Source organism: Phocoena sinus, chromosome 13 (genome assembly GCF_008692025.1).
Source record: "Phocoena sinus isolate mPhoSin1 chromosome 13, mPhoSin1.pri, whole genome shotgun sequence".
In the NCBI taxonomy this organism is placed as follows: Eukaryota; Metazoa; Chordata; class Mammalia; order Artiodactyla; family Phocoenidae; genus Phocoena; species Phocoena sinus.
The window spans coordinates 25,041,656-25,054,081 of record NC_045775.1 but is presented as its reverse complement, the minus strand read 5'-3'; the positions used below and the strand labels follow the sequence as shown (position 1 = coordinate 25,054,081).

The 12,426-nt window shown below is 45.4% G+C and overlaps 1 protein-coding gene across 1 annotated transcript in view; it reads left to right on the top strand.

Annotated features, from left to right (window-relative positions):
* Positions 1 to 12,426, top strand: part of XDH (xanthine dehydrogenase) — a 63,843-nt gene that overhangs the window by 37,407 nt on the left and 14,010 nt on the right. The window contains 9 exon segments of the mRNA XM_032652239.1: positions 872 to 1,005; positions 1,415 to 1,502; positions 2,741 to 2,827; positions 8,022 to 8,213; positions 8,391 to 8,536; positions 9,326 to 9,407; positions 9,915 to 10,010; positions 10,647 to 10,775; positions 11,367 to 11,441. Of these exon segments, the coding sequence (XP_032508130.1) occupies positions 872 to 1,005; positions 1,415 to 1,502; positions 2,741 to 2,827; positions 8,022 to 8,213; positions 8,391 to 8,536; positions 9,326 to 9,407; positions 9,915 to 10,010; positions 10,647 to 10,775; positions 11,367 to 11,441 (1,029 nt within the window).

Below are 12,426 nucleotides of genomic sequence, written 5' to 3'. Positions count from 1 at the left end.
TTGAGCTTGTTATATAACTTTCTCATCTATAAAATGGGGCCTGCCCAGGACGTTGTAATGATTAGATGAGTTTTAAAACTTGGATAGAGCCTAGAAAATCTTAGCTTTTATCATTCCAGTGCTGTATTGCCTTGGTCAGATCATATCTGGCTCAGTTTTCTCATCTGTTAAATGAAGGGGTTGTGCTAAGTGAGAGCCATGGGGACCACTACATTAGCTGCAGTGGCTCAAATATTCCTCATTTCTCTATTGCATGTAATAGGACAGTGGTTGCCAGTGTTTTGGGCAGCTGGTCTTACCCTCATGACCCACCAGTTCCTGGCCAAATGGAATGAATTTTGGCTCTGAAAGTAGGCTGTGAACAGCTGCTCACCCCTCTGGTCAAAAATGAGTGTCTGGTGGCTTCCCTGGTGGTGCAGTGGTTGAGAGTCCGCCTGCTGATGCAGGGGGCACGGGTTCGTGCCCCGGTCCGGGAAGATCCCACATGCTGCGGAGCAGCTGGGCCCCGTGAGCCATGGCCACTGAGCCTGCGTGTCCGGAGCCTGTGCTCCGCAACGGGAGAGGCCACAATAGTGAGAGGCCTGCGTACCGCAGAAAAAAAAAAAAAGAAGAAAACAAAACAAACAAACAACAACAACAACAACAAAAAACCGAGTGTCTGAATTCAGTGCACAGTGACTGATGTGCGCCAGACCCTGGCACCACTACCCAAGGGCTGCCCTGGGACAGGAGGGGGATTCTCGAATCAAGGAATTTCAGAGTTCATAGCAGTAATTAGGCTTCTGTGTGTCGGGTAGGCTCTGGGTCAGGCCTGAAGTAAGTCCAGGTGGCATATGCATTCACTGGGAGTATTTTGTTCTTTTGCCCACAGTCCTTTGTTGCAAAAATGTTGGGGGTTCCAGTAAACCGAATTCTGGTCCGAGTGAAGAGAATGGGAGGAGGCTTTGGAGGGAAGGAGACCCGGGGCATCGTGATGACTGTGGCTGTGGCCCTGGCTGCATACAAGTGAGTTCCCCCAGTGGGCTCTGGGAAGAGGAATAAGGCTGCCTCTGCCAGGGAGGCTTCCTGGATTCCCCCTTTGGGAAGTAGATTCCCCTTGCTTCAAATTTTCACAGCCCTCGGTTTTTAGAACTCGTGGGCATAGGGGTGAGGGCAACATCACCTGGTTCATTGTATTCAAATGCATGTGTCCATGTCCTATCTCTCCTACCTGTGAGGACCCCAATGGCAAGGACACACTCCACACCCCATACCCCACACCTGGATGTCCCCCACCTTGTCCAGCACAGTGTCTAAAGAGCGAAGCAGTGCAGTGTACCAGGTGGAGAAAGAAGGCTTCCTTGCTGTTTTTATCCCTGAGACTCACAGGGCTGGGCTGTTGTAGAGGTTTCTCACACTCTGGTACCTCCCCCAGGACTGGCTACCCGGTGCGCTGCATGCTGGACCGTGATGAGGACATGCTGATAACTGGCGGCAGACACCCCTTCTTGGCCAGATACAAGGTTCTAGATGTCGGGGGCTGTGCCGGGTGGGCAGTGCCCTCTGCTTAGGAAACTGGGGATAAAGATTCAGGGATCCTGGGATACCCTCTGACTTTTGTCATGACAGCCTATAGAAATTCAAAGAAGGAATAACAAGGAGAGAAATTCAAATCAACCAACAGCAACATAGGAGGGTGATCCTGGGGGAGGCTGGCAGGCCACTTCCCAAGAGATGCCACAGGACGCTGTGCGTGACGTCTGTGAATTTGCTGGGGTCCAAATCTGGTCCTTGTCCACTCAGGCTCGGAAACATGAGTTGTCAGCAGATCTGGGGTAAATCCATCCCACAGGATGGCCTAATGTTAATGTGTTTACAGCCTGATGTCAAAGTCAGAATGACCACTTAGGAATCTCCAGTGAGAAATACAACTTTCCAGGGGCCTGGTCAGGTATAAGCTGTTAGGGTGCCTGCTCGGCCAGAACACGTATGGCTGGGCACTACCCAAGTACCCTGTGGGACTGTCCCTTTTCTGGGCTTCTGTGGATGACCAACTACTGTTCTGACCATGCATCCTCCCCTCTACACACCAGTAGAACCTTACAGGTCCCAGTCTGGTGCTATAAACCTGGGAGCCCTCTGTCTCCACACGTTGGCTTTGAACATCTCCTCTTTGGCCTCTTCTGACTTTAGTCCATGATTTAACTCACCAAAAGGGATTGCATTTCTCTTATTCCCAAATTTTTGTGGGCTCCAAGAAAGTAACTTGGTCTTGTGGGGTTTCAGGTTCCTCACTCATGAGATGGCCTGTCAGGGTTTGTTTAGATAGTTTACACGAGGTTGGGGATGTGAAAGCACTTTCATGCTTGTGCAAGGTGTAACTTTTGCTGTCTTCTGGCCAAAAGCTGTGAGGGAGTCTCCAGTTTCTCTCCTAGTTTCTCTTCTCAGCCCTCCCCTCCCTGACCTGTCATGACCAGTGTTCTTTCTTCTACCTTCTCACTTCCGTTGGTAGAACCAGAAGCCAGGAGTAGGGAGGAAGAAGGAGGAGTGTAGGGAGAAGGGGTGTCCAGGATCCATCACTGGGGAGATGTTGGTTCCTCTCTTCTTCACCTGTGAGGTCTGGTGATCTCTTAAGTTTGACTTTATTTTGTGGTGGGATGTCTTATTCTTTCTGTTTTCTCCAGGTAGCGTAAGTGGGAGGAGATGGCTAGAGACAGACAAAGGAAGGGGACAGTTGAGAACTCACTCTCCTTTTTTTCAGGTTGGCTTCATGAAGACGGGGAAGATTGTGGCTCTGGAGGTGGATCACTACAGCAATGCCGGGAACAGCCAGGACCTCTCTCTCGGTGTATGTAGGACGTGCCCTTGCATCCGGGGTGACTGGGAGGTCACGGGTGTGCCCCATAGCATGTTTGCACATGCGGGAATAGGCCTCCTCAATTCTTGCCTGTTGTTGCAATAGCCTCCTACTTGGTCCCCACCTTCAGGTTCTCCATCCTTGGTTATTCTCTAAAGCATGGAAGTGATCATATTACTTATCTGACTAGAAACTCATCCTTCTGGTACAGGATATTTTGCCAAGCAAGTAAAGTTAGTTACAAAACTTTATGTATAGTATGGTGACATTGAGTGCCTGAATGTAATACTAATATGTGTGTGTGTGTGTGTGTGTGTGTGTGTGTGTGTGTGTGTGTGTGTTTAATGATATACATGACAGAAGTCTGATAGACCATACTCCAAACAGTGACTGGGTGGGATTAAGGGGGGTACTAACTGTCATTTTCTATATTATGCATTTCTGTGATGTTTGAATTTTAAATAATGACTTGATTTACCTTTTTAAAAATAATTTAATTGAAATATAGTTTGCATAACATAAAGTTCACCCATTTGAAGGACAGTTGACCTTTGAACAACGCAGGCATTAGGGGCACCACCCCCAACCCCACAGTCAAAAATCTGTGTTGGGCTTCCCTGGTGGCACAGTGGTTGAGAGTCCGCCTGCCGATGCAGGGGACACGGGTTCATGCCCCAGTCCGGGAAGATCCCACATGCCGCGGAGCGGCTGGGCCCATGAGCCATGGCCGCTGAGCCTGTGCGTCCGGAGCCTGTGCTCCGCAACGGGAGAGGCCACAACAGTGAGAGGCCTGCGTACCGCAAAAAAAAAAAAAAAAAAAAATTCTGTGTATAACTTTTGACTCGCCCAAAACTTACCTACCAATAGCCTACTGTTGACTGGAAACATAACCAATCACATAAACAGTCCAATAACACATATTTTATATGTTATATGTATTATATATGTATTTTTACAATAAAATAAGTTAGAGGAAAGGAAATATTCTTAAGAAAATCGTAAGGAGAAGAAAATACAGTACTGTACTATATTTATCGATACTGTAAATTTACATAATCTGTTTATAGGATGAACCATCTGTCTGTAAGTACCTACATCAATATTATCTTATGTGATACAAAACACTGTAGATGTTATTTGAATTACTAACACTAGACATCAACAATGAAAAGATAATGTGAAAGAGAAATTCATGTTTGTTTACAGATACAGTGATTCATGCATTGATAACGGAGAAGCAGCAGTATTTTATAACGATTCATTCATTAGTGTATAGGCTAGGCTATCCTGAAGCAATCATGTTGATTACACTGGGCTACCATAAAGCAATACGATTGCTTCAGGATAGCCTAGCCTATACACTAATGAATGAATCGTTATAAAAGTTTTATGACATACAGTAATTTTTATGGCATATAGTATATGATTACAGTCATAGACATAATATAGTACTGGAAACGTGGTTACATTTTTAAAAACCCACTTCCCTGTGATGATAGGCTGAGAGGCAGTTTCTCCAATTACAGGAGAGGGGCATACTGAACAGTAATATAATTCTCTGAAAGCAAAGTTATAAAACAGTAAGAAAACTAACATATTATTTTATATTTAAGATCACTTACGTTATACCTATGTAAGGATAGACTAATATCTACATATATCCTATGCATTCATGTCATACCTTCTCCTTAATTTTTTGGTATTTCTAGCCTCTTCAGTTCATCTGTGAAATTTTTCAAATTGTTGCAAATCTCCAAAATAATGTCCAATATCTTTATTGAAAAAATATGCTTATAAGTGGACCCACGCAGTTAAAACCATATTTTTCAAGGGTCAACTGTTTTACAATTTAACGGTTTTAGTACATTTAAGGAGTCAGGCAACCATTATTGCAATCCAGTTTTTTTAACACTTCAATCACCTCAAAATTATCTCTTATGCCCATTTGCAGTCACTCCTGTTCCTACCCCTCAGGCCCAGACAACTGCTAATCTACTTTCTGTCTTTACAGATTTTCCTTTTGTGGCCAATTAATATAAACGGAATCATATACTATGTAGTCTTTCTTGTCTGGCTTCTTTTCTCTCAGAATAATGTTTTTTGAGGTTCACCCGTGTTTTAGCATGGATCATTCCTTCATTCCTTTTTATTGGTGAAGAATATTCCATTGTATGAATAGACCATTCTTTGTTTTCCATTCACCACTTTAAGGACATTTGGGTTGTTTCCAGTCTTTAGCTTTATGGATAATGCTGCTTTGAACCTTCTCATATGGCATATATTTTTGTCATTTTGAAAATTAACCAAGTTACCTTGGTGGTACTACCTTTTAAGTTTTTTAAATCTTAATTTTATAACCATATTAGTAATATATGCATAGATTCTTGTTAAAAAAGAAGTCAAACATTTCAGGAGAAGCAGAAGTTCCCCATTATTCCCACTTTGAATCTAAGGGCTTCTCTAATTGGCTCAATTAGGAAACGTTATACTTCAGATCTAGTGTAGGAAGCTGTTCAAAAAAGAAAACATTTCTGGTAGTCTCACCAAATATAACACTTGCTTCTTGGTGTTGTAAGAAAATCAGGTTGAAAAAGATATAGGACTTATCCCCAAAGATTTTACAAGTGTTAAAATTTAATCCAGCAAATATTTATCAAGCCCCTAGGGTGACGACATATAGAAGAATATGGCACTGTTTCTGCCCTCTAGAAGGTCACAGTATGGTGGGAGAGACAGATAATAAAAGATAAGATGAAGTACAATTGACAAAGTGCTAAGGGAAAGCAAAAATGGAACTGAGACATATAAAAATCATCTAGGATGACTAAGACTGAAAAAAATCAAAGACCCCCAAAAGCAACCTGTGGGAAAGAGGCTATAAATGGGGAAGTAAATTAAAGCCAAAATGAAACGAACAAACAAAAGCTACCATTTAGCTCATCAGAGAGATGAGTTATCACACTTTAAAGAAAGAACAAGATGCTATAAAAATGAAGCAGTCTAAGAATAAAAATGAAGCCTTGTGAATTAAAACTGTGAAAGCAGAGGGTTGAAAGAAGCTTGAGGTGCTCTCTTAAAAAAAGAGAAAACAATGGGGAAAAATAGCAAGAAAATACAAGAAAATCTGAGGACCAGTCCAGGAGATCCAAATAATAGAAGTTTCAGAAAGAAAGAATAGAAAAAGAGAGAGAAGGAAAACTATTAAGAAATAATTCAAGAAATTTCCCAAAACTGATGGGCATATATTTTGAGATTAAGAGAGCCCATCCAGTAACCAGCACAATAAAGGAAGATAGACTTATGCTAATTTACATTATTGTGAAATTTTAGAAACCTGAGCACAAAGGAGATTTTACAATTTTCAGGGAGGAAAAAAAACGGAACTCATTCCAAGAGTTGGAAAGGCATTGGTTGAATTTTTCAATACTGGGGAGCTAGAATGCACTAGTAAAATGCCCTCAAAATGCTGAGGGTAAATGGGAAACTTAGTGCCAACCTAGAATTTTGTATACAGCCAAATCATGAATTAAGGGTGAGAGTAGAATAAAGACATTTCAGACATGCAAGTTCTCAGAAATGTACTTTTAGATATACACTTTTTGGGAAGATGTTGACGGTTGTACTCCAATCATATAAGGGTGTAAAACTAAGAAAAGGGAAGACATGGGATCTAGAAACAGGAGACTCAATGTGGAGAGAGGCAGAGGGAATCCTTGGGATGAATGTGAGGGGAAAACCCCTGGGCGACAGCTGAACAGAAGCCTAGGGGCTGCCAATTTAAATTGAAGTTGGCCAGAAGGCTCCAGAAACAATTTCTTCAAAAAGATGAGATTAATAGAAAATCAAATGTGTTTGAACATATTGAAAACAAATTTGTAGTAATATGTGCATAGAAAATGAAGCAAATGAAAAAAATAAAGATAATTGTTAACTCCAAAGGGGGAAATATTATCAAGAAAGAGAAGTAAACCTAGTATAACTACATGGTTCAGCTGTAAGTGATGTTTACAGAATGATTAAATGGACAGTTGATGAGAAGAAAGTATAACTATACAAGGACGAGGCGAGATAGGAAGCTGGTGTATATGTAGAGAAAGGGGGCTGGGCGGGAACTAAATCCTCCTTTTCCATGATGGGAAAACAGTATAAAAAGTCTAAAACTGAACAAGTCAAGAAGTGGCAATATAAACATTATTTAGAGATGTGGAAGACAATGTAAATAGCTGACAAAGAATAAGTGGTTGCTTCTGGGGAGTGGAAGGAAGAAAGTGGAGGCAGCTGCTGTTTTGTATAACGCGGCTTATGGAAGTATTTGATTCTTTAAACTATTTGCAGTGCAAGTTTAATGAGAATAAAGTCACCAATTTTTTAAAAGAGGCAAGTGATCAGTTCCAACTAGAAGATCTGGGAGGGGCTCCTCCATGTGGGAGCTGAATGGGGATTTTAGCAGGTAGATATGGTGGGGAGGGGCCTTACGGGTGAGAGTAACATGCAGTCAGAAAAGAGGATCAAAAGTGTATTGGGGGGACTTCCCTGGTGGCACAGTGGTTAAGAATCCGCCTGCCAATGCAGGGGATGTGGGTTCAAGCCCTGGTCTGGGAAAATCCCACATGCTGGGGAGCAGCTAAACCCGTGCACCACAACTACTGAGCCTGCTTGCCACAACTACTGAAGCCCACGTGCCTAGAGCCCATGCTCTGCAACAAGAGAAGCCCCCGCAGTGAGAAGCCCATGCACCACAATGAAGAGTAGCCCCCACTCGCCGCAACTAGAGGAAGCCCGTGGGCAGCAATGAAGACCCAACGTAGCCAAAATAAATAAATAAATTTATTTATTAAAAAAAAAGTGTATTGGGGAAAGGTCAGTAAGTGTCTTGAATTCCATGCTTAAAGATATACAGACTTTACTCTGGAGATAGTAAGTGCCACTTTGAAGCAAGTGCTTGACCTGCTATGACCTTATATTTCAGAATGAGGCATAAATTAGAAGGAGGAGACACAGAAGGCCAGGAGTGCACTAAGGAGGTTTGCAATACCCCAGGAAAGAAATAATTTCGGCCTGAGGAAGAACAGTTGACTGTGGGGCTGGCAGAGGTGGGGATGCTCACAGCCCTTGAAATTCCTTTTCGGAGGAGCCAATGAAATCCATGCATCGTTCTCTCCCATTTTGGTTTCTTCTGCTTCAGATAATGGAACGAGCTCTACTCCACATGGACAACAGCTATAAAATCCCCAATGTCCGGGGCACTGGGCGGCTGTGCAAGACCAACCTGCCCTCCAACACGGCCTTCCGGGGCTTTGGGGGGCCCCAGGCATTGTTCATTGCCGAGCACTGGATGAGTGACGTCGCAGTGACCTGTGGGCTGCCTGCAGAGGAAGTAAGCGGGGAATCTGGGGGCACAAGTCAGAGGGGTTAACCTGCTTTGTATCTTGGACATCTCCCGTGGGGGTAGAGGATGGGCAGGCGCTGGTGAGGGGCGGGAAGCTCAACTTCTAGTTATGCCCCCCTGGTCTCTTGCCACCGACCTGGCCTCAGTGTCTCTCTCCTTGGGAAGGTACGGAGGAAGAATCTGTACAGAGAAGGGGACCTGACACACTTCAACCAGAGGCTTGAGGGTTTCAACTTGCCCAGGTGCTGGGATGAATGCCTGAAGAGCTCTCAGTATCACGCCCGGAAGAGTGAGGTTGACAAGTTCAACAAGTAAGCGCCAGGAGGGGAAGAGCCTGACGTTCTGGGGCTCTCTGGGTTTCAGATTCTGTAGCCTTCTTGCTGAACTCAAAATAAGAATAATAACTTAATAGGTAACTTAGGAGGCTGCTGTGTTTGCTAACTCATTCACAGCCATCTCTTTAAGATCCTGAAATGGTCTTCAGCCCTGGGGCTCGGGGCTCACAGCGCTCAGCGTCATAGCACATCAGTGTGGTCCGTCTTTATACGTTTGTCTGCCTTCTGGGCAGACGATGTTCTAGAGGACGCCGGCCTGGGACTAAAAACACCACGTTATGTGCCTACCTCTGACACTAAGCTATAAATGTGACCTTGGCAGTCACTCCATCGTCTTGGGTCTCAGCTTCATCATCTGTAGAGAGGGGATAATTGTGCTGGCTCTGTCTTTCTGGCAGTTACTTGGTAACCAAATATACAGCACAAAGAAAGTATTATCATTATCATCAGCGAGCCACAGTTCCTCCCTGGGGCGAGTAGAGTCCAGGATCACCAGAGCACTCTGACCCAATCTGAATCCCACTCAGGGCTTTCAAGGGTGGGCCCTGTTTCAGCTCCACTGGGGGATCTAGAACCCAAATTTCCGCTGTTCTCATTTTTTCTACACAATTGAAGCACAACTCAGTTATGACAGAGACTAACTGGGCAATTCCAAGGATGCTTTGTTCCAGTTTTACAAAGATACTGACATAAAATATGTTCAATCTGACATGAATATACTGGAGAAGTTGCTATGAGAATGTTTTTTTTTTTTCTTCCCTCCAGGGAGAATTGTTGGAAAAAGAGAGGATTGTGCATAATTCCTACCAAATTTGGAATAAGCTTCACAGTTCCTTTTCTGAATCAGGTAATTGCTTTATATAATTTTGTCCATCTCCACTGCACTGGGGCCCCATTTCCCCCTCTGCTTGCAGTGTTGCAAGGGAAAGCCCATTGTCACGGGAACAGAGCTGAACAGATGAACTCCTTGCTATTTAAATGAAAGTTGAACTTGCACGTACTTATTTGATCTGGGGTCAATGTCTAGTTCTTATCTTCCTGCCTATAGGACTGTGGACATCTGTTCTGCCTTTCTGATCCCATTTCCTCGTCAGGAGAATCAGGACAAAGACCTCCCTCCCTCTTAGGATAGGTGACAGAGAGATATGAAAAAATAAAGTAGTTTTGCAAACTACTGAAAGACTGTATAATTAGATCATGAGATTTATACTGCTTTGATTTTTCTGTCTGAGGTTTCTATCCAAATTTCTACTGCTGGTTTTCTTTTTCCTGGGCTCCAGTACTTTTGGTCCCAGGCCTTAAACTGAGTTAGGATTTGCTGAATTTTCTGTTTGGTATCGTTCTCTTCCCTTAGGCGGGAGCCCTGATCCATGTGTACACAGATGGCTCTGTGCTGGTGAGCCATGGGGGCACAGAGATGGGCCAAGGCCTTCACACCAAGATGGTCCAGGTGAGCAGTCTGGAGACCATGGGCATCCGCCCCAGCACTGTGGTGTCTGCGTGAGGGAAGATGCTGTGAAAAAGAGAGCAGTGCCACATACCAGAAGCAGAGGCAGGCCTAGGTTCTGGCCCTAGCCCTGCTGCTCATCTACATGTGACCCTGGGCAAGTCTGCTCCTCCTCTTGGCCTCAGTTTCCCCATCTGTGCAAAGGGTTTGGCCAGGTGATGATTCAGGCCACTTCCATCACCAGCACTCTAGGGCTCTGTGACTGTGTGTAAGGTGTGTGTTATGTGTATTAAGGTAGCTGGCTACCCTCACACACACGGGACTCCTCCCAGGGGCGCTGAATTAGAGTTGGCATACCTGCTTGGCTTGTGGGTACTGGCCAAACTGGATTTTTTTAAAAGCCGGGGTTAGTTTAAAAAGGCATTGTTCTTCACCATTACATTTATGACTTTTTTTAATCCAACCAAACCACTCCATAAAGTGCTGCTTCAGATTCAGACAGACGTGAGAACATCCGAGTCTCAGTAGAATTATGGTTTACGAGATGATTTTCTTTTCTGTAACAGTGAATCTGAATCCCATCTTGGGGAGAAGGTAGCCAAGCCCTTCCCTAGGGGGTGACGTCCTCTCTGTTCGCAGGTGGCCAGCAGAGCCCTGAAGATCCCCACCTCTAAGATCTATATCAGCGAAACAAGTACTAACACTGTGCCTAACACCTCTCCCACGGCTGCCTCTGTCAGCACTGACATCTACGGACAGGCCGTCTACGTAAGGAGCCCCGGGGCCACCGTGCTGGGGGCCAGCCCAAGGCGGGGGGCGTGGAGAGTCCCCGGGCTGGGGGCTGGAATGGCGGCTCCTTGCAGGCTCGTGGCTGTGGCCATGCCTCTGGCTCTCTTCTCCAGGGGACACCAAGCTAAAAGAGGGGCTCAGGAACCACAACCACTTCCATCAAGGCCAGGAAGGATGAACGTGGGAGGGCAAGGGCAGCTGGAGGGAAAGCAGGGGATTCTGGGAGGACACAAGACAATGGAGCGAAATTGAAATTCGATTGTGGGGTCAGCCAGGTCAGACCACGTGCTTTGTCTGATGTCATCAAACAAAGGCGTTTGACGGGAGAAGGCACCTCCTTAGGGATCCCTCAACATCTCCCCCTCTGTCAGCCTCAGGACTGGGTCAGGAAGTGCTCTCCAAGCAAGAGCCAACGGCTTCTACCCTGAGACTCAGACATTCCCAAGAGGGTGGCAAGGCTGTCTCAGAGGCACTCTGGGCACAGCATCGCTTGCAGGTCCTCGGGGTTTTGTTTGGGTCTGGGAATGCAGAGGACTGATGTGTCTGCCATGTGGGGCATGTGTTCTTCAGGAAGCCTGCCAGACCATCCTGCAAAGGCTGGAACCCTTCAAGAGAAAGAATCCCAGTGGCTCCTGGGAAGACTGGGTAAGTCTGAGCTGATTCAAGTCGCTTTTGCAAATTAAAGTGAAGTTAAGAGCAGGGCTTTGTCCCCTACCCTGGGCAGGAATAGGAGGTCGGGATCTAGTCACACAGGCAAAGAGAAGTTGAGGTGCTCTGTATACTTTCACAGGACAAGTAAATGCTCAGCCTTACTGGGCCCCTCTCTACAATGTTCATAGTTGAGGGAAGTCACTTGAGGAGAATTTTTGATCCAGAATCTTGACAGCCCTGTGGGAACTAGGGGTTCGGCTACCCTGAGCCTCAGAAGACGGGGTGAGTGCTACCTCCGCCTCACTGAGAAGTCTTGGTCCCTTGGGGCTGGTCCCTTGCCCCACTTGTCTGCAGTCTTGATGAGCCTCGTTTTCTCCAAACCTCCATCTCTTGGAGGGCTGCCCCAGGAGCCTCTCCCCTTGCCCAGCTCTGGGGTCCGGAGACTCTATCTGTGAGGCGGCAGGGAAAAAGATACTGCCCACGAGTTTATATCGTCTCTGTGATTTTAAGAGTGACACAACAAGCACTCATGATAAGAATGAGCCCAGTTCTCTGATTTCTGGTTCAGAAGCCTGCACGTCAGAAGCCCTCAGAGGGAGGCTGCAAGGAAGTGTCTCTCAGGTGAGAGACCCCAGCTCCTCCCATGAGCAGAGATAGCAATGGTGGCCCTGCCTCACCTTCCCCTAATGTTGGAATGAAAGGACTGGATATAACAGTAACACATAAAACGTGACCACACGTGAACCAGCGCAGATAGTACAAGTCTCCCTCAATAGAGTCAAAGAAAATAAGCTATTGCTCTCTGACTCACTCACCTTACTGTGCCTCATACAACCTGCACTCCCCTGCCCACATTCATAGACACCACATGAATGTGGGTTGATCTTGGTAGTTTGAATTTTAGTATGGATTTGTAAGGCAACGTAGTTGTTTTTAATAATGCCTTTCCAGTCCGTTGACCTGGGCTTTGTCCTCAACT